At 44.2% G+C, this 22,444-nt stretch overlaps 1 protein-coding gene across 1 annotated transcript in view; it reads right to left on the reverse strand.

Annotated features, from left to right (window-relative positions):
• The window catches only part of LOC147459808 (Golgi apparatus membrane protein-like protein ECHIDNA), a 36,461-nt gene extending 23,045 nt beyond the window's left edge, over window positions 1–13,416 (reverse strand). The window contains exons 1-4 of the mRNA XM_086511010.1: window positions 13,325–13,416; window positions 13,186–13,242; window positions 12,892–13,095; window positions 12,594–12,653 (exon numbers count right to left, since the gene is read on the reverse strand). Coding sequence (XP_086367136.1) covers window positions 12,594–12,653; window positions 12,892–13,095; window positions 13,186–13,242; window positions 13,325–13,327 — 324 coding nt within the window. The 5' untranslated portion in view covers window positions 13,328–13,416. The remainder of the gene's footprint in view (window positions 1–12,593; window positions 12,654–12,891; window positions 13,096–13,185; window positions 13,243–13,324) is intronic.
• Between the last annotated feature and the right edge of the window lie 9,028 nt (window positions 13,417–22,444).

A 22,444-nucleotide genomic window follows, 5' to 3' on the forward strand; every position in this document is an offset into this window, starting at 1 on the left:
AGTGCAAATCTATTGTGATCTGTGAATTGTTTTGAAGTGGTTATTTGGTGTTGTCGCGGTTGATTCTTGACTTGGAGTGTCCAAGTCTGTTACAGTGGTATCAGAGCACGGCCGATTTCTCTTCTATGGGAAATCCAATCCCCAATTTTTTTTCCGCGGCACCTATGGCTTCACGCAAGGATCAATCGACTCCCTCTGCATCTAGAGATGAGGGCAGGGATCACAACGAAGATTCCGGCAAAGAGTATGGCCCGCCTCGGCCTACTCAGGCGGAGCAAAGAGAGATGAAGCGTCGTCAATTGATCGGTGATGCAACAAAGATGATGCTCAGTTTTGCGAAGAATCCGAAGATGGCAAAATATATGAGCCAGATCTCTTTGGAAGAGGTGCAGACGGAGTGGCTGAAAACCACTACACCACGCCTGAAACCCGCTCTCAAGAAACCTTCTGATCACAAACAGTATTCAGAGAAGGAATTACAAGAGGTGGTTGATGCACGGATTGCTCAGCTCTTTGACACGCAAAAGAAAGCTAAAAAGCACTGACTTCCCGGGATATTTGGGTCGTCAGTCGACTTTTGACGAGGCAAAGAAACGGAAGAAGCGTGTTCGATTTGAAGGAGTACCCAGTTCTTCTTCTTCTTCTTCTTCATCTGACAGTTCTTCTAGCTCTTCAGATTCGAGCGAAGAAGACAGAAAAGGTAAAAAGCGAAGCAAGAAACAAAGCTTCGGAAAGGGCAAGAAAAAGGCAAAGAAGGCTACATCTCGCCCAGAGACTGACAGTTCTACTGAGGACTCGTCTACAGACAGCTCAGATTCCGATGACGGAAACTTTCAAGCGAACAAGAAGAATTTTTACAAAGCTAACCAGTATGACTTTCTCGAAGATAAAAGCAAGAAAGTCAGAGAGTTTAAGGAAGATGGCCACTCGATCAAGTTTGATACTTTTTCAGGATACTCAGATGCTTCGAAGGCTTTGTCTTTTATACAGCAGTTTGACATCGCTTTCGTGGGAGGACGTTATTCAGAGCACTCCAAGATTCGGAGAGTTGCCTTACTTTAAGGGGAATGCTCGTACTTGGTGGTCCACGCTTCTTTTAAACAAGACTGCGCTAGTTAAATGGCTGAAATTTAAGAAGCTTTTTATTTCTTCTTGGTTGACGCAAGAATATGAATGAGATATACGAGCTTCTTGGAACCATCTTCGGATGACCAAGAAAGATACAATCAATGCTTACTGTGAAAGATTCTAGAGCTCTTTTCTACCGTCCTCTTCATTCAAGAAGATCTCGTTTAGAGAACAGATTGAGCGGTTTACCTTGGGTCTACCTACAGAGATCCGAGATCACTCCTTGGAACAGATTGAGCGGTTTACCTTGGGTCTACCTACAGAGATCCGAGATCACTCCTTGGAACAGAAGTCAGCTTCTCTTCAGGAGTTGATGAGTCATGCGAAGCGGGGCTTTGCCATTCACTCTGGTAGTTTGACCTACCCCACAGATGAGGCCATGACACAACGAGTCGAACAAACTTCTGGGAATGAAAGTAGAAAGAAAAAGAGCAACCCAGAGAAAAAGGATGCACGACCCAAGCTTACTCCTAAGGAGAGAGCTCACTTCATCAGAGAGGGGAAGTGCTTTGGATGCGGGGAACATGGACATATCTCCGTGAAGTGCCCTAAAAAGGCACAGAAAGAACAGAATGATAAAGACGACGATAGGCCTGAGAGTTCGAGAGCAGCTGAGGAACGTGGCAGAAAAGGCAGATAGAAAAGCAGAACTGGTCCACATGGCGTGGGACCTGCACCGAATCTAATGAATGAAAGTACAAACTTTGCCGCTTTTGGGGCAAAGTAAAGGATCAGGAAGCTCTTTTGAAGGAGCCAAGGCCAACTTCTTTTCACTTGGAATTGGCGGCTCGATTTGGAATTACGCCCGACAGACTGACGCCACAAGCGGAGATAGTTCGACTGGCACCCGGATGGGATGTTGCCATTACACCGAGCATTGGCAAACTTCGTTTGCAATGACAGGGGTGTTCAGAGCACACGAGTGACGTTCTACTCAGGATCCCTTGGTACCACAAGAACTACACCATGGTTGACTACCAAGCCGAGAAAGCGACTTTGATAAATGAAGGGCTTAGAGATTGTACTTGATGAACTTCAGTTTCTTACTCATTCTTTTGGGAGAGAACTGAACGATGGATAAAGGTTGAATATGTTTTGACCTGATCAAAAGAACGCCAAGATTTTTCTCCACACTCATGCCGATTGCTTTTCAGAGAGCCTGAAGATCAAACCATTGATCTGATACCTGGAAGCACGCCACCGAACCGGCCACCTTACCGTGTGAGCCGAGAACAGAATGAAAAGATTATGAACCCAATCAAAGACCTCTTGGAAAAGGTCTTGTCCAACATAGTACTTCACCGTATTGCTCTCCACTGTTGTTGGATTTGAAGAAAGACGGATCTTGGAGAATGTGTATCGATTGTAGCACTCTCAACGAAATCACCATCAAGAACAGATTTCCGATTCCTGGATCGATGATATACTTGACAGGTTACAAGAATCCTCGTGCTTTAGCAGGATTGACTTGAAGAGTGGATATCATCAGATCCGAATCGCGTCGGGAGACGTCTACAAGACAGCCTTTCGGATGACTTTTGGGTTATTTGAGTTTTTGGTGATGCCTTTTGGCTTAACCAATGCTCCTGCGACATTTAACCGGATGATGGACAAGATTTTTCAAGAGTACAGGCTATTTGTTGGCACTTTCTTTGACGATATCATTGTTTTCTCCAAGAATGAAACAGACCACAGAGATCATATGCTTCAGAGATACATTTTTTTGGGGACACTTTGTCTCAGCAATAGGAGTGCAAATGGATCCGGCCAAGATAGACACTATCTGTGATTGGCCCGATTTGAAAAATGTCCATGAAGTTGAAAGCTTCTTGGTACTGTGTTCGTACTACAGACGATTCATTTGAAAGTTTGCAGAGGTTGCTTCCCCTTTGCATATCTTGATACAGAAAGGAGTCCCTTTCTCGTGGGATCCACAGAGGTGACTGCCTTTTTGACATTGAAAGAGAAATTGACTACAGGACCTATTTTGACTTTGCCGGACTTGCAGAAGTCATTTGAAGTATATTGTGATGCTTGTGGTCGTAGTCTGCGTGCGGTCTTGATGCAAGAAGGCCATGTCATAGCTTACGAGAGCCGTTTGTTCTGTAGGTGTTGCTAATTGGACTATTTTCTTATTTCTAATGATTAATCTCTTTTTTAGGATATTTTATTATGTGCACTAAGAACTGTTAAAAGATTGTAGCTACAGGAACTGCCATCAGGAACTCTGATGTGTCATTTGATGGGTGACGGTAAACATCGCGAAAGAGTTTCCGTAAGTTCGGTGGAAAGGGCCGGGTTACGAGTGCCCCTGATGCGTCACATGATGGGTGACGGGTGCATCAATAAGGGGGCATCCCGTAGGCTAAGGAGGAAATCCGAACTGAGTAAGAAAATACGTGTAAGAACGCAAGCACAAGAATAAAGATGGGTTCAATGAAGCTTTTTACGAAAAGCAGGAACAGTCGCAGGAGGGCAGATGCTTTCCCGCGAGGAGTCTGTGTCTGCATTGCATCTGTTTCGTGTCCTGCACCCGGGGACGCCTGGAATGTGTTCGTATAGCATTGTTTTCACTAACTGAATGAGTTTTAAAGTTTGAACAGGTTCACACTTTATTTTATAAAGTGGCCGGTCACTTTTAAGTGACCAGCCCTTTTATTAATAAAATAAAGCAAGCAAGGCTCTTTAAAAAAAAGCCAGTGCTAAAAGCTAACGCAGGGGACAGAAATTGCGATCTCTCTCTCTCCTCTCTCTAGGAGCCCAAGGCTCTGCTTTGTGGGCCTCTATTCCCGCCGGGTGCCAGACCCTATAAAAGGGTAAGCCAGCGTTCCAGTTTTCAGCATGCCGGAAGCAAAAGAAAGCACTAGCGCTGGGATTCTGGAGCACGCGCTGGCGACAGAATTTGCAAGTGTTCGCGTGACGACTGAGTACGGAGGTCGATTCTCCGAGCAAGGAGCGACAGGTATAAGGTGTTGATACGCATTGAGAATTGTTGCTTTGTGTGGTTTGTTTTGCAGGAATCTCCCGACTCACGGGAAGGCCCTTCACGGGAAGTACGGCTTCATGCCTAAGTCCCTTACGGGAAAGTACGGCTTCGCACCTAAGTCCCTTACGGGAAGGAACGGCCTTGTGCCCAAGCCCTTGACGGGAAAGCACGACCTTCGGGTCTAAGATTACAGAACGGAGGGGTTTCCTCGGGTTCTCGTGCTTGTATAAGAATTCTCCCTGAATAAAAGAATACTGTTAACGGGGGGGAACCAGCCCATCTTCTGGTCCCCAATATTGTGTCGATCTTCTCCCTTCTCTCATGTTTTCAAAGTATTATAATTTTCAGATTTTCTAAGTGCTCGTGTACGCTCCCGTTTTGTGACAGTGGTATCAAAGCTCAGACTCCTCTCTTTCTCTGCAAAGAAGGACGATTCCGGGAAGAACGGGAAAAACCATGTCGAGCCAAGGGAGAAGCGTTGAAGAGGAGCTTCAACAAGTGCAAGCTCAGCTTGCGGAGTTGTAACAAATCTTGCTGTTGCCAGACGTCCAAAAGCTTTTGGGCGGAATGAAGAAAACGAATGGAGCTGATGCAGCCAAGCATCCAGACAGCACTGTTGGCGTGAGACCACAGGAGGCAAGAGAAGAAGAACGTGTCGAGGTGCACAAAGGATCTTCGGATCAGAATGAACGGCCTACTTCAAAGAAAGGCCAGGAAAAAGCGCTCTCTTTGCTAGACGAAGCAAGGACATCTTTATCTCATCTCCATCTTACTCTCTTGATTATACTTCTACTTCTCAATCATCTCGTCAGAAGAAGGAAGCCGCTACTACTGCCACTACCCTACATCAACCTAAAGATAAGCCTCGATTCAAGAAGCATGGTCGCAAGTCTCAACGTCGCATGAGAGTCTTCAAATCGGGCGACAAGGACATCAAGTTCGAAACCTACAACGGACAGAGAGACATCTCCAAAGCACTGTCCTTCATCAGACAGTTTGAAGTTGCCTTTACCAATGGGCACTTCACAAAAAGATCCAAATTACGCCATGTGGGGATGCACCTCAAGGAAACGGCAAGTAATTGGTGGTTAGCCAAGATTCTGGAAGGTTCTCAGGCCAGAACTTGGGAGAGCTTCAAATCTGAATTTTATGAACAATTTCTTCCACCTGACTTCGAGCAGGACATACGGAAGGAATGGGATTGGCTTGCCCAGAAGGAACATGAAAGAGTAACGACTTATGTGGACAAGTATTGGTCGGTTCTTCTGAAGGTCACTCCCTTCATGAAGATTGCCGACGAGGAAAAGAAACGAAAGTTCGAAGCGGGTCTCCAACCGCAGCTTCGAAAGAGTATTTAAGTGTATCCGCATGACACTCTTCAAAGGATGATGGAGTCAGCAATCATTGTTGAGGATTTGCACTCAACTGGGACACCCAGAAAAATGGAGCATAGCACGTACCGTGCAAGACAAGGAGGGGTCTACGATGACCAAGGAGGCCAAGGAAGAAAACGTCCTCCATCTAGGGACGATGATCACTCTAAGAAGCCAGAGGGCAATGGCAAGCGAACTAAGTATCTTTCGCCTACTCAACTTCAAACTTTCAGAGAGGAAGGAAGATGCTTCTACTGTGGCGAGAAAGGACATATGAAACCCGACTACCCTCTAAAGCAGCAACGGCAAGAACAAGCCTCTACGAGGCAAGATAAAGGAAGGAAGGAACCCGCTCCACCAAGCTCGAACTCAATTCCAGATGTTCAAGGAAACACAGAAACAGAGAAAGGGAAGCGTCAGCTTCTGAAGGGCTAGGGTCCTTTGAACAACCAGCGAGTACTGATTCTTTATGATCCAAGATCCACGGATAACTTCATCTCCCTGGATAGTGCGGAACGATTGTGCCTCACACCGGCTCAGCTTGGCACACCGGTTACATCCGGATGGGCATTCGAGGGGTTGACAACCAATGTAGCACCCGTGCAAGGATAGCTCAATCTTCGGATTGGCGAGTACAAGGACCGCGAATCATTTTTGATGGCACCCATCGAGGGATGTGATATCATCTTGGGTATGCCATGGCACTTCCACATGACACCTATTCCCGATTACGTGGAAAAGACCCTCACTTTTGATCATGGGGGTAAGAAAATAAAGATTCATGCTGATGCAGGAGATTGGCAGTTCCCAATTGTAAGCCATATCTCCATTAAGAAAGAAATGTAGTGTGTTTCTGCTTACTTGATTTTTGCACGTGAGAAGGATAAAACTAGTAGGGACTCTCTCTCTAGTCTGGAAATTAAGCGTCTTCAATTTATTGAAAAGTACAAAGATTGTTTCACGGAAACACTTCCTAATGAACTCCCTTCGGTACGCCCGGAAGATCACCGCATAGATCTCATACCGGGTAGCTCGCCTCCCAATCAACCCCCTTATCGGGTAAGTCTTGCTCAGCAAGAGGAAATTTTGAGGCAAGTCAACGAGCTTCTAGAGAAAGGGTTAGTACGGCCAAGTGCTTCACCCTACTGCTCTCCAGTTCTACTGGTGCAGAAGAAAGATGGCACGTTTCGAATGTGCATAGACTATAGGTCTTTAAACAAGATCACGATCAAGAATCGCTTTCCGATCCCTCGGATTGATGATATACTTGATAAGTTGCAGGGTGCAAGTGTCTTTAGTCGCATAGACTTAAAGAGTGGGTATCACCAGATACGGATCGCCCCTGAGGATGTCCACAAGACTGCTTTCCGCACAACCTTTGGACTATATGAATTTTTGGTAATGCCTTTCGGCTTGACCAATGCTCCTGTGACGTTCAATCGTATGACGGACCGCATTTTCAGCCCGTATCGAGCTTTTACGGGAGTATTCTTTGACGACATACTCATCTTCTCTAAGTCAGAAGAGGAACATCGGAAGCACTTGGACTTAGTGTTTCAAGAATTGCGAAAGCATGAGTTGCATGTGAATGCAAAGAAGAGCGAGTTCTTTCTCTCTGAGATACACTATCTCGGCCATATAGTCTCTCACAATCAAGTGAGTATGGATCCTGCCAAGATCCGAGTGGTAGAAGATTGGCCTATTCCCACTATGGTACATGATGTACGTATTTTTCTGGGATTATGTTCGTATTATCGAAGGTTTGTCCGAGGATTTGCTCATGTAGCAGGACCACTTCATGATTTGACAAAGAAGAAGATTCCTTTCAGATGGGGATCGAGACAACAAGGAGCTTTTGATCGGCTCAAGTACTTGCTAAGCCATGGACCTATTTTGATAGTGCCTGACTTAAGGAAACCATTTGAGGTTCATTGCGATGCTTCAGGCAATTGCATCGGAGCAGTGTTAAATCAAGAAGGCCATGCAGTGGCCTACGAAAGCAGACGGCTTAAGGATGCAGAGTTGCATGCATCAATCTACGAAAAGGAACTCACGGCTGTGATTCACGCCTTATCCAACTGGAAGCACTATCTTCTAGGAGCGGATTTTGTGATCAAGACTGATCACCAGAGTTTGCGGTATTTTCTTACGCAAAGGAAACTATCTGAGAAGCAGATGAGATGGGCAAACTTTTTGTCTATGTTTCACTTCCAGATCCTTCACACGGCTGGGAGTAAGAATGCAGTCGCAGACGCATTGTCTAGGCGGCCAAGGGTGAACGCTATCACTTCAGTGTATCACCAAGAATTAGAAGCACTACCGGATCTATATCCGAATGATCCAGACTTCTCCACCATTTGGGGAAAGCTAAATCGTGAAGAGAATGAGTTTCCCTATTCCATTCGGGATGGTTATCTCTACCACCATCATGCCATTTGTGTTGCAGAACCATTAAGAAAGAAGATCATGGATGAAGCACACGCTTCGCCTTATGCGGGTCATCGAGGTATTCTCCCTACGACCTGAGCAATGGAAAGATATTTCTTTTGGCCTTAATGCTTTCCATGTCAGTTTACTCCGGCCGTATGTGGGACCGCCTCCAAGCCAACCTAGTGCTAAGGAACCTCCTCAGGTTGAGGAAACAGAAGAAATACTCCAACCGGAGCAGATAGTAAGTCATCAGGAGCGGCCTCTCAAATCCGGAAAGATAACACGGAAGTATTTGGTTAAGTTTAAGAACTACTCAAATCTAGATGCTCAGTGGATGACGCAGGAGGAACTAGCAGCTTATCCCGAGATACTGGAGGTATATGTCCAAGCACTACAGTTGAGGTCAACTGTTTAGAAGCCAGAGGGATGTTGCTAAATGAACTATTTTCTTATTTCTAATGATTAATCTCTTTTTTAGGATATTTTATTATGTGCACTAAGAACTGTTAAAAGATTGTAGCTACAGGAACTGCCATCAGGAACGGACAAACTCTGATGTGTCATTTGATGGGTGACGGGTAAACATCGCGAAGGAGTTTCTGTAAGTTCGGTGGAAAGGGCCGGGTTACGAGTGCCCCTGATGCGTCACATGATGGGTGACGGGTGCATCAATAAGGGGGCATCTCGTAGGCTAAGGAGGAAATCCGAACTGAGTAAGAAAATACGCGTAAGAACGCAAGCACAAGAATAAAGATGGGTTCAATGAAGCTTTTTACGAAAAGCAAGAACAGTCGCGGGAGGGCAGATGCTTTCCCGCGAGGAGTCTGTGTCTGCATTGCATCTGTTTCGTGTCCTGCACCCGGGGACGCCTGGAATGTGTTCGTATAGCATTGTTTTCACTAACTGAATGAGTTTTAAAGTTTGAACAGGTTCACACTTTATTTTATAAAGTGGCAACACTTTATTTTATAAAGTGGCCGGTCACTTTTAAGTGACCAGCCCTTTTATTAATAAAATAAAGCAAGCAAGGCTCTTTTAAAAAAAAGCCAGCGCTAAAAGCTAACGCAGGGGGCTGAAAATGCGATCTCTCTCTCTCCTCTCTCTAGGAGCCCAAGGCTCTGCTTTTTGGGCCTCTATTCCCGCCGGGTGCCAGACCCTATAAAAGGGTAAGCCAGCGTTCCAGTTTTCAGCATGCAGGAAGCAGCAGAAAGCACTAGCGCTGGGATTTTGGAGCACGCGCTCGCGACAGAATTTGCAAGTGTTCGCGTGACGACTGAGTACGGAGGTCGATTCTCCGAGCAAGGAGCGACAGGTATAAGGTGTTGATACGCATTGAGAATTGTTGCTTTGTGTGGTTTGTTTTGCAGGAATCTCCCGTCTTACGGGAAGGCCCTTCACGAGAAGTACGGCTTCATGCCTAAGTCCTTTACGAGAAAGTACGGCTTCGCGCCTAAGTCCCTTGCGGGAAGGAACGGCCTTGTGCCCAAGCCCTTGAGGGGAAAGCACGACCTTCGGGTCTAAGATTACAGAACGGAGGGGTTTCCTCGGGTTCTCGTGCTTGTATAAGAATTCTCCCTAAATAAAAGAATACTCTTAACGGGGGGGGGGGGGACCGGCCCATCTTCTGCTCCCCAATACTGTGTCGATCTTCTCCCTTCTCTCGTGTTTTCAAAGTATTATAAGTTTCAGATTTTCTAAGTGCTCGTGTACGCTCCCGTTTTGTGACACTAGGCCGGAGATGACAGCACAGATTTATGAGAAAGAGCTTTTGGCGGTTATCCATGCTCTTACTCAGTGGCGGCATTACCTACTCGAAGCGGATTTTACTGTCTTTACAGACCATCAGAGTTTGCGCTACTTCTTGTCACAGAAGCAGCTTTCGGAAAAGCAGATGCGGTGGGCAAACATCTTGTCATAGTTCCACTTCCAGATTGTCCATGTGCAGGGACAAAAGAATGTGGTGGCAGATGCTTTGTCTTGGAAACCGTTGGTTCTGGCTATTTCCACGATACATCATAGAAGCTTCGAGGATATGGTTGATCACTATGCCACAGATACAGATTTTGCAGATATTTTCACACGGATACAGGATGGGGAGACACTAGTAGGATACTCCCTTCAGGAAGGCTACTTGATGAAAAAGACTATGTTGTGCGTTACACAACCGTTGAGGGAAAAGGTTATGATTGAATGCCACTGTCCACCTTATACGGGTCACCACGGCATTGCTACCACCATGAAAGGGGTAGAGAGATACTTCTTTTGGCCGAGACTCGAGAAGGATGTGGAAGAATTTGTGCGCAGTTGCTTGGTATGCCAGAAGATCAAGTTTGACAAGCATAAGGCACAGGGATTGTTACAGCCTTTACCCATACCCACCCGCCCCTGGGAAAGTATAGCGATTGATTTCATTTTTGATCTCCCGAGAAGTGGTCATGATGGTATCTGGACTGTTATTGACAGATTTAGCAAACAGGCTCATTTCATTCCAGTGAAGAAAACAGTCAAGCCGGATCACTTAGCGAGACTGTTTGTGGCCTAGATTTTCAGATTACATGGCATGCCTGAGACGATTGTCTCCGACAAAGACCCCAGATTTATAAGTTTGTTTTGGAAGGCAATTTGGGAGAACATTGGCACGGGGTTACAATTCTCGTCATCGTTCCACTTGCAGACTGACTGGAAATCTGAGATTGCCAATTCAGTGGTTTTAGATTTATTGAAGTCTTGTATCTCGGATCAGAAGACTCAATGCGAAAAGAACTTACCTTTGGTGGAATTTGCCTACAATAACAAGATACACTCTTCGACGAGGAAGACGCCATTTGAGATTGTTGAAAGTGCTGCGAAGGTTCCATCCTTCCTGAGCACAAAAGATTAGATATTTAAAGCGGATGAATATTCACGAGATTTGGATACGGCTCTTGCCAAGGTTCGCGAGACTTTGCAGAAGTCTCAAGAACGACAGAAAAAGGCAGCGGATCGCCATCGTCGCGACTTGAAACTGAAGGAGGATGATTGGGTGCTCTTACGTTTTGAGAAGGCACGCCTAAGAAAGAAAAAGGGAAAGGAGAGCCTTTTACAAAGCTTAGTATGCGATACTACGGACCTTTTCAGATTACTTAAAAGATAAATGATGTCTCCTTCCGATTGAAACTGCCAGATACTTGGAAAATTCACAATGCATTGCATGTGAGTCTCTTGAAACCTGTTAAGGGTGATGTGCCTGATGATGGGGAGCCTGATGAGCAACCCGCAGTGGAAGAAAACGAGGAGACCCTTGTTCCCGAACAGATTTTGGCACATACGGATACGAAGAAAGGTAAAGTCCGAAGGCGGTTCTTGGTTAAGTTCAAGAACTTTCCTGCATTTGATGCGAAGTGGATGGAGGAGGAGGACCTAGTAGATACTCCTCGGATTGTGAAACTTTACCTCGATGTTTTGGTTTAGCATAGTCTACTCCAAACGGAACCCAGAAGTTCAGCTTGGCCGAAGATCTGGTGCAGTGGGATGCACAAGAGGGGAGTTACTCCGCTCCTTTGTCAACAGATGCCTCGATTTTGATACTAAAGTCACTGATGTCTCTTTGAGCTTCACGGATACTGAGAGCTGACAGTATTCTGCTGGATGACTTTATGAAATGGAATTCCTGATAATGATATTGATTTGTTCTTGACTTCTTTTGAGTGCAGGAACTGATAGCCGAAATGACTGCAGCATTTTGGTCTGATTGATCTCGAATAGACATGGTTGCAATAGGGGTTAGTCAATCGGACATCGATGAGGTCCCGATTGGACCTAGATGTGATTGCTAGCTACATGGCTGATAAATCACGGTCTAAGATCCGAATGAATGTTGAATGTCATGTGATGTCTGGTGATGTCCTGTGATGTCGTATGATGTGACTGTTGATTTTGTACATGTGCTAGCTGGGTGTTCCTAGTACATAGGTACTAACAGTCGATGTCTGCTAAGACGGTTTATGGCTTTTGTCGGTTTTGCAGGCATAATCGCGATCGATTACAATGCTTTCAAGAGGGGAGTATGTCACAAAGTGATGACGTGGCGGACATCAGAAACCCTAATTTTTGCCAAAAACCTTAAAATTCTTGCAAACCCTAATTTTTGAAAATCGCGGAGGCTGGAAAAAAAAAATTTAATGATGAGCGATGCAAATTTTGCTTTTTCTCTACGCAATGAGAAAGAGAGAGAGAATGCTTTTGCTTTCAAGTTTTGACTCTCTGTGAGAGAGAGAGAGAGAGCAATTGCTTTTTATTTGAGGCTTTTGGGGCTCTGCTTTTCGGCATCCCTTGTAACCTTTAAATTAATGGTGAGGGCCTCACTTCTCAGACCATCTGGACGCAAAGTCTGAGAGTGAATCCCGACCCACTCTCTTGTACTTTGAACTCATTAATATAAAAAGAAATACCCAAAAGGGGCGTCAGTCTATGGGGCCAATATCTCTAGGCACGGATCTCCGTCGGACCAGTGCAAATCTATTGTGATATGTGAATTGTTTTAAAGTGGTTATTTGGTGCTGTCGCGGTTGACGCCAATCATCATCATCATGATCACCACGATGGGACAACTTTAAACTTCTCTCCAAACAAGTGCAATTGAACAACAAAAGAACAATCACCATTCATTAAACATGTTAAATGAGATAACTACTTACATTCAAATAGAGTGTCCACCAAAAAAGCCATGAGTCCTTCTTATTGAGCCTTGATAACTCCTGCACAAGTTGGTTGCAATGACTAGCTACCTTAGCTTTCTTCAACTTAGAGCATTCATTATTCAATGCAGCTTTTTGCTTTGTACGAAAGTTGAAATCACCATGCTTTCCATGGCAGATGGTGCTCGGAGGTGGCAAGCACTTAAAAATAACATGAATGTGGATGACACTCATTTTCGATTTTCATAAAAGCAAATGTGTGGAATTCTCGTACAGCTTGCAGAATGTTGTCATATACCTGTTGATCCAACGATTCATATTGCCAGAGACTCTCTCCTTGTTCAGTCACTTCATTCCACCATCGCAACCCAACCAGAATCCTTCCAGTCACATTCTTCACCACCCAAAAATCTAGGGCGGCTAACAGAACCGTAATAACGAAGTGGATGGCAAAGTAGTTGAAAAAGAGAGAACACAGGATGTAGAACGCAATGGCAGAACCCTGCAAAGATAGAAAGCAAGTAAATTGCACCGAATACAGCAGGCTATGAAAAGAAGCAAACCCTAGATCGAGGAAAGTCAAGTCGCAAACCTTGAAGAGAACGTGGAAAAGGCAAGTAAGAGGGTTGAGGTATTTGTCATCTTCGGCCTGCTAGAGAGGAAAGAACGCCTCAATTGCAGACAGCGCTTTGGCAATCAACAGGAGAATTTGAAGAGCACGAGAAACTCACCATGCCTGCTGCTACTAGCCTATTAAACCAAGAAACTAGTAATCTGGCATTTCCTTTTGAATGCAATTTTGAATTCCGAGTTCTTCTAAGTCTTAAGAGGTGGTTTGGATTCCCAACTTCATTCTGATTTTAAATTAGGGAAAATTACCAAAATACCCCTCTAATTTGTGGAAATTCCCAAAATACCCCTCAAATTCCAGAGTATGACAAAGACAAATACATCGAGACCATACTATCCACAAGAATCATCAGCCTGCTCTACCCTCTGTAGATTCATTCATGCATCATAGAAGGATGGAAGTACATGTGGTCCAATTTGCATAAGAACCACAAACTTTGTGGCTCGGCTTGGCTATGGATGTTGTTATGCCATTTGGAACATGGTCCACCACCTATAGTGTATACCGAGTCTTCATGTCAACTATAATATTCCACCATGGCTAAACAACGAAGAAGGGATGCTTGTCCCTGAGCTTGATTGTGTCGGGTTGGTATAAGATGAAGAATATGGATGTATATCTTTGTCCTCTTTTTGAGGAGCTACAACAGCTATGGACATGCATAAAAGTGGTGGACATGAGCCAACATGAATGTTGACGTAGCACCCTCGTAGAGGCATTCTAATATGGACAAGGCATGAATATTGTGGCTATGGAGAATGCTGAAGTATATTGCCAAAACATAGTAAACTCTACCCAAGCAATGTCTGCACCTCATGCTAGTCTTTTTTATGTGCAAGGCTTAAGACTAGCGACTACAATGCATGTGTCGTGTGTGGGTCGAGATTGTACGCTCGTCAATTGGTAGGGCTAAGGAAGCTGATTTGGGAAGGTCATCGAGCACATCTTTTAGAGAACCATGATCTATGGCAATGATTTTTTGGGATGTGATCCTCAAAGGATGCTCATTTGAGAGTATTGGAGTTGAAGGAGGAGAGGCATGATGAGTGTCTTCCATTGGGGATGAACATGTTCTCAATATGGCTTAAGTTGACCTACTGGATGAGATTGAAAATCATCGACTTGTTGGATTCGATGCACATATTCAAGAATGTGGGAAGCTTGTTGTGGGACCATCTCATTGGAAAGAAGGATACGCTTGGTGTCAGTGTGGACTTGAGAGATGTTGACCACATGAGCGCAATTGATTGCATACAACTGCCAAAGGGTCAACAAAGCTGCTCAAAGCCCTTTGCGTTTTGACTTCCACCCTAGAATGCAAGGTGCAAGAGATTATACAGTCATGCAAATGACAACATGTTCAACACACTCACTTAGGATAGTATTCATGAAGGACAAAAAGTTCACTAGTCTGAGGTCACAGGATGGGTATAATATGTGTCAGGTTTGGCTTTAAATTAAGTTGTCAATTCCATAGATTTGATAATATGTGTCAGGTTTGGCTTTAAATTAAGTTGTCAACTCCATAGATTTGATTGCATGCAAGTTATGCAATCCCTAAACTTAGATACCAAAAGCATAACAAAATGTGAGCTACAATATCAACATTAAGAAGACATGTGGATACTTTTGTATAAAAAAAGAAGACGCATCAACCTAAGTAGCTATGTCGAGTGTCCATACGAAGCTTTAGGACAAGCATATAATCCAAGTGAGAAAACCGCACATATGTCTGTTTGATACATGGGCATAGATGATGTGCATGCCTTTACGTGCTTAAGAAGGCTTCTCAAAGGCTTTCAAAAAAGAAGGGAGTGCTCTAGACCCTCATTACTATGAACTAATGTGATAGTATGTCAGTGACTTGTGCTAGGTATCCTCAATGGAGTATGAAAAACGATATTTCCTCCAATGATACTATTTTTTCCATGTAAGATTGTGTGTGCGTCACACACACACACACACATGTCACTTTCATCTATGGCTTATTGTTATAAGAATGGATACTTGCTGATATTTAACACTACATGGATGGTAGGTATAAGTTAAAAAGATTTTAAGTAGGATATGGATAACAAATGATAGGTTCGTTGACACCTGTAATACGTATTTAAGTTTAACAAATCTGTTGTCTCGTTTATATGAATGCATGTCATAAAATCTAATATCTAACCAACCCAAATGATTCTCTCATATTAAACGTATCATTTAATGTGGGAAAATAAACCAGAACAAGGGTTAGGATATAGACATGTGCCTATGGATCTATCTCAACACGGGGCCAAAGTAAAAGGGTCCAAATGAGAGATGGCTTGTCAAAGAGCAATGCTACCTGATGGAGCTTAAAGACCTTAGGGTTAGCTGTACGCTTTGTCGTACATGTCGAAGGTTGGGAACTGCATGTGCACTGTGTGCGAGCCTCGAAAGGCTGCAAACACACAGCTAGAGAGTCCTACCAAACTCAAATAACAATGGTGCTCTCAATGCTTCTGTCATGAAGGATCCTGTGCTATGAAGAAGGAGCTTGTTAGGAAATAAGACGTAGCTAAATAGATAATTGAGTAGATTACTTAATGGAGAGAGATAGATTTACATACACGAGATTATAGAGTAGAGAGAGAGTACACACGATATACGTGGTTCACCCAATGTGGGCTACGTCCACGGGAAAGCAGCCACTCAATGGCTTTAGTACTTCAAAACAAGAAGTAGTTTACAAAGGGATTATACCCTTAATGGAGCTCCCGCCTTGCTTCACTCTCACCACCTCGCACTCACCTTGTTGCATCAACTTCACACTATGAAATGTGTGTAGAAATGGCCTCCTTTTATAGGCCAAAAGGGCTGCCCTCTCTTATGAGAGACAGCCATGTGTAGCCGCCCTTGTGCGAATAAGTCCAAATCGGACCCTCCAATCCGCCCATGTGTGGCCGCCCTTGAGAAGACAAGTCCGCTTTTGAATTCGGCCACCGGCCATTGAATTCGGCCACCGGCCACCGGCCATTGACTTCCGACCACCGGCCACCGGCCATTGACTTCCGACCACCGGCCATCGGCCATTGACTACCGACCACCGGCCAACCGACCGGTTGTTTTCCGACCACTTTCCGGCCGCCGTCCGGCCATAATATTCCGGCGAAAAAAAAGTCTCGGGGGCGGAGCCTTTAAAGTTGCCCCTGATTTTTGACTGTGAAAATTTTGGTTTCCGGTGAGTGATTTTCCTTCACGCACGATGGCTTCTCCTCATAATGGGGGCCTTACAAATGTGCGATTTTACCACAGAAAATTACAAGGGTAAATCAGGCTCCATACTTAACAAGTCTCCCACTTGGAGACTGATCTTCGAACCAAACCGGTGACTGCTTTCCATTCTGGCTTCTTATCCTTGAATGCCGATTGAAGATGAGCAAAAGCTCAACTTCTCCTTGTTGACCACCTTTGTAAACATGTCTGCAGGATTTTCACTTGTATGCACCTTTCCTAGCTTTAGTTGTCCCTCTTCCAAAAGAGTGCGTATGAAGTGATATCTTACCTCAATGTGCTTTGTCCTTGAATGAAAGGCTGAGTTCTTCGCAAGATGGATAGCGCTTTGGCTATCACTGTACAAGACACAATTGTCTTGTTTGAATCCAAGCTCTTCTAAGAATCTGTGAAGCCACAGAATTTCTTTGCTTGCCTCCGTCATTGCTACATACTCTGCTTCCGTGGTAGAAAGTGAAACCACTTTCTGCAGCTTTGAAGCCCAGCTTACCGCTGTGCCTCCAACCGTGAACACATAGCCAGTAGTGCTCCTTCGAGTATCTTTGTCACCTGCCATATCTGCATCAGCATACCCTTCTAGAAAAATATTAGTTCCTCCAAAATACAAAGCATTTGTTGTTGTCCCTTTTAGATACCTAAGTATCCACTTCACACCTTGCCAATGCTCTTTACCTGGGTTGTCCATGAACCTACTCACAACTCCCACTGCATGTGCAATGTCTGGCCTTGTCCAGACCATAGCATACATTAGAGAACCTACCGCTGCAGCATATGGAACTTTAGACATATAGGCTATCTCCTCTTGTGTCTTTGGACACATATCCTTCGTTAGTTTAAAATGAGCAGCCAAAGGTGTAGAAACTGGTTTTTCATTTTGCATTGCAAACCTTTCTAGTACCTTCTTGATGTAATCTTCTTGAGATAGCTTTATTGTCTTCTTCGTCCTGTCCCTTGATATTTTCATACCAAGTATCCTCTTTGCAGCACCTAAATCTTTCATTGAAAAAGATTTGGACAGCTACTCTTTTAGGTCTTTGATGTCCTGCATGTTAGCACTTGCAATCAACATGTCATCAACATACAACATTAGGATGATGAATTTCCCATCTCCCAAATTCTCCGTGTAGACGCAGTGATCCGAGTTGCATCTTGTGAATCCATGATCCAACATCCATCGATCAAACTTCAAGTACCATTGTCTTGATGCTTGCTTTAAACCATACAAGCTCTTCTTTAATCTGCAAACCATTTTCTCTTTACCTTTAACTTCATACCCCTTTGGTTGAAGCATGTAGATTTCCTCCTCTAAGTCACCGTGAGGGAATGCCGTATTTACATCCATTTGCTCGAGATTTAGATCATGAGCAGCCACAAGGCTTAAGACAAGCCTAATTGAGTTCATTTTTACAACAGGAGAAAATATTTCATTGAAGTCAATACCTTTCTTTTGAGAAAAACCTTTTACCACAAGCCTAGACTTGTACCTTTTCTTCCCACCTTCTTCTTCCTTTAGCTTGTACACCCATTTGTTTTGAAGTGCCCGCTTACCTTTAAGCAACTCAACCAACTCCCATGTTTGGTTGCGATGTAGTGAGTCCATCTCCACTTGCATGCTCTTCGTCCATTCTTCTTTGGATTCATGTTGCATAGCTTCTTCATATGATTCCGGCTCTCCAGAATCTGAGATCAAGAGATGGTTGAAGGAAGGAACAAACCTTTCTGGAGGTCTACTTGCTCTTGTAGATCTTCGGGGAATAGGTTGAGGCTCCTCATTTGGTTGACGTTGTTGCACATTGTCACCGTTTGCAGTCCTTGAGTCTTCACCGTCCTCAAGCTCCATGTACTCATCACCTGTTTCTTTTGTTTGTTTTCTTTCCAAGTAATCTTTGTACATATTTTTTTCGTTAAAAATTACATCCCTACTCCTTAAGATTTTACCATCTTCAGGATTCCATAGGCGATACCCAAAGTCTCCTTCTCCATAGCCAATGAAGAAACACTTTTTGGACTTTGCATCTAACTTTGATCTTAGGCTTCTATCTATGTGCATGAAAGCCTCACACCCAAACACTTTGAGAAATGCATAATTCACCGGTTTACCTGTCCATGCCTCTTCTGGAACTCCCCCATCCAATGCCGTTGAGGGTGACCGATTGATTAAGTACACAGACGTACTTACAGCTTCCGCCCAAAGCTCAAGCGGTAGGCCTGCATGTAGCCGCATGCTTCGTGCTCGTTCCATGATTGTCCTGTTCATCCTTTCCGACATCCCATTTTGTTGAGGTGTCCTTGGGGTTGTCCTTTGCCTCCGAATGCCATTGCTAGCACAAAAGCTTTCAAAAGCTTGGCTGCAATATTCGCCTCCATTGTCGGATCTGAGGCATTTAACCTTGGTACCTGTTTCATTCTCCACAAAGGCTTTCCACCTTTGAAATATGGAAAATACATCGGATTTATTCTTCATGACATAAACCCATGTTTTTCTAGTTGCATCGTCTATGAATGTTACATAGTACAATGAGCCACCAAGTGATGGTGTACTTGCAGGACCCCAAACATCAGAATGAACCAACTCAAGTTTTTTATTTTTTCTTTCATTTCCTGATTTTTGAAATTTTACCCTCTTTTGTTTACCATAAACACAATCTTCATAGAACTTTAAGTCCACTTCTTTCAAACCTGGTAGAAGCTTCTTTGTTTGAAGGATTTGCATTCCTTTGGCACTCATATGCCCAAGTCGGTAGTGCCACACCGCATGTCAACTTCTGTAGTTGCTGCACAAGCTGAAGGTTGCGTGCTAACAGTACACAAGTAAAGTGTACCGACTTTTTCACCCTTGGCAACCACCAAAGATCCCTTTGAGATCTTCCACCGTTTGTTTCCGAATGCAATGTTGTGACCTTCATCATCCAATTGTCCTGTAGAGATCAAATTTTTGCGAAGAGAAGGAACATGCCTAACATCTTTAAGCTTCCATTCATTTCCATTAGCAGTTTTGACAGAAACTGTACCTTTGCCGACAATCTCACAAGCTTCATCATCTCCCAAGTATACATACCCAAAATTACCTTTGGTGTAGTCTTGGAAATGTTGCTTGTGTGGTGTCGCATGGAATGAAGCCCCAGAATCTACTATCCAGGAATTAGACACATTGTCTAATGAGAGAATTAGAGCATCTTGCTCTACTTTACCTGCCACATTGGCCTCCGATGTTGGCTTGTTGTCTTGAGACTCTGTCTCCTTCTTCTTCTTGGACCAGCAATCCTTCTTGACGTGTCCCTTCTTGCCGCAGTTCCAACATTTAAGAACTGACTTTGTGCGTGACTTGCTCCGCCTTGAGCGATCACGACCCTTTTGGTTTTTGAACCTCTCCTTAAGCCTTCCTCTTGTTTCCACTGATAGTGCAGCATTTGATGATTCTCCTGTGCTTCTCCTTCGCATTTCCTCGCTTAGGAGAACACCCACAACATCATCAAACTTAAGAGTATTTGTGCCAGAGATAGAATTACTTACAGCCATCACAAGGCTGTCCCAACTATCCGGTAGAGATGATAGTATAAGGAGAGGTCGCACTTCGTCATCGAAATTGATTTTCACTGATCGAAGTTGACTTATGTTTGTGTTAAAGTCATTTAGGTGTTCTACAACTGAACCATTCTCTGCCATCTTTAGATTGAACAAGCGCTTCATAAGAAATACCTTATTGGATGCCGATGGTTTCTCGTAGAAGTCATCAAGTGACTTCATCAAGTCCTCCGTGGTCTTCATCTCCGAAACATTGAAGGCCACCGTTGACGCCAAGCTTAACCGGATTGTTCCCAGTGCCTTTCGATCAAGGACAATCCATGCTTCATCTGCCATTGTTGCGGGCTTCTTCACAACACCGCCTAGTGGCAAATAGAGGTCCTTCTGGTAGAGATAGTCTTCAATCTGCATCTTCCAATGTTGGTAGTTTTTGCCGTTGAACTTCTCAATCTTGAGCTTCTCTTCCTCCGCCATAACTCCCACTCAATTCAAGGAATCCTTTCCTTGAGATAATTTAGCTACGAGCAAACCTTGCTCTGATACCAGTTGTTAGGAAATAAGACGTAGCTAAATAGATAATTGAGTAGATTACTTAATGGAGAGAGATAGATTTACATACACGAGATTATAGAGTAGAGAGAGAGAGAGAGTACACACGATATACGTGGTTCACCCAATGTGGGCTACGTCCACGGGAAAGCAGCCACTCAATGGCTTTAGTACTTCAAAACAAGAAGTAGTTTACAAAGGGATTATACCCTTAATGGAGCTCCCGCCTTGCTTCACTCTCACCACCTCACACTCACCTTGTTGCATCAACTTCACACTATGAAATGTGTGTAGAAATGGCCTCCTTTTATAGGCCAAAAGGGCTGCCCTCTCTTATGAGAGACAGCCATGTGTAGCCGCCCTTGTGCGAATAAGTCCAAATCGGACCCTCCAATCCGCCCATGTGTGGCCGCCCTTGAGAAGACAAGTCCGCTTTTGAATTCGACCACCGGCCACCGGCCATTGACTTCCGACCACCGGCCACCGGCCATTGACTTCCGACCACCGGCCATCGGCCATTGACTACCGACCACCGGCCAACCGACCGGTTGTTTTCCGACCACTTTCCGGCCGCCGTCCGGCCATAATATTCCGGCGAAAAAGAATATTCCGGCGAAAAAAAAGTCTCGGGGGCCTCCGCCCCCGAGGCCTTTAAAGTTGCCCCTGATTCTTGTCCGTGAAAATTTTGGTTTCCAGTGAGTGATTTTCCTTCACGCACGATGGCTTCTCCTCATAATGGGGGCCTTACAAATGTGCGATTTTACCACAGAAAATTACAAGGGTAAATCAGGCTCCATACTTAACAGAGCTGCCACCGATGCCGCGCTCTACCGCCTCACCGGCGTCAATGTCGCCACAATGCTCAATCACTCTCTCTCTCTCTCTCTCTCTCTCTCTCTCTCTCTCTCTCTCTAGCACACACACACACACATACACAAAGGAGAAGGAGACAGAGATGGAGCAAGAGCACTTCTCAACTTACACCTCAAAGAATGAGGATTTTTAGGTCAAATGGACCTTTTATAAGAGTTCGGCCCATTCACACATGGGCACCCACAGTGGTCGGTCGTTGCAAAACTACTGTAAAAATAAGATAAGTGGTGCGCCTCTCATCGGCGATCACCTACACACCTACTGGACCGACAAGCCCGGTCCATGACTCAATCAAATAAGTAATATGCGTCCGTCGAAGGTGATAGGGTGTCCGTGAGGGTTAACATGCCCCCCTTCCTGATGTAGATTCTGTCCTCGAAAGCTATTGAGATGAAGTACGTTCATCGAGGTGGAAGAGCATCTAAGATTGAATGTCATTAGCCTTCTCCAATCATGTCAAAAGTAACTGCATTCTCATATACAATTAAAAAGCATATGCAGTTGTAGATAGACAAATTGATTGGTAATAGAATATTAAACAATTTGTCAGTAATAAACATTAAACTGTAATATAATCAAGCGCATAAACAGTTGTAAAGGTCAAAAATAAAACGAGTCTGGGGTCCCTAATTTAACGATCGAAAGGCACTAGAGGTCAACTATTAATACCATGGACAAGCTTCTCAATTTTCTCTGGTCAATTAAGTTGTTAAATCACGAGAACCAAGTATTTCATGTCCGAGGACTGACTAGAGGCTATACCTAGAAGACCTTGTAGTTAAGCTACAATAAAAGTAATTGCTCATGAAATCATCGCCTGGCTTATTTCCTTTTCTTTGACCCCCAAAGTGTTTTTACATTGATTCAATTTTGATGTGTGTGCTTATTTTGTATGCCTTGGGTTTTTTGCTTTTCAAGGAAAAGTGCCCACACTGGGAACCTCTAGGACTCTAGTACCATAGGCGATACATGTGAACGAAGTACCAAATCAAGCTAGTATTCCTCTTCTAGC

Source organism: Adiantum capillus-veneris, chromosome 4, assembly GCF_014529385.1.
Source record: "Adiantum capillus-veneris isolate H3 chromosome 4, ASM1452938v2, whole genome shotgun sequence".
In the NCBI taxonomy this organism is placed as follows: domain Eukaryota; kingdom Viridiplantae; phylum Streptophyta; class Polypodiopsida; order Polypodiales; family Pteridaceae; genus Adiantum; species Adiantum capillus-veneris.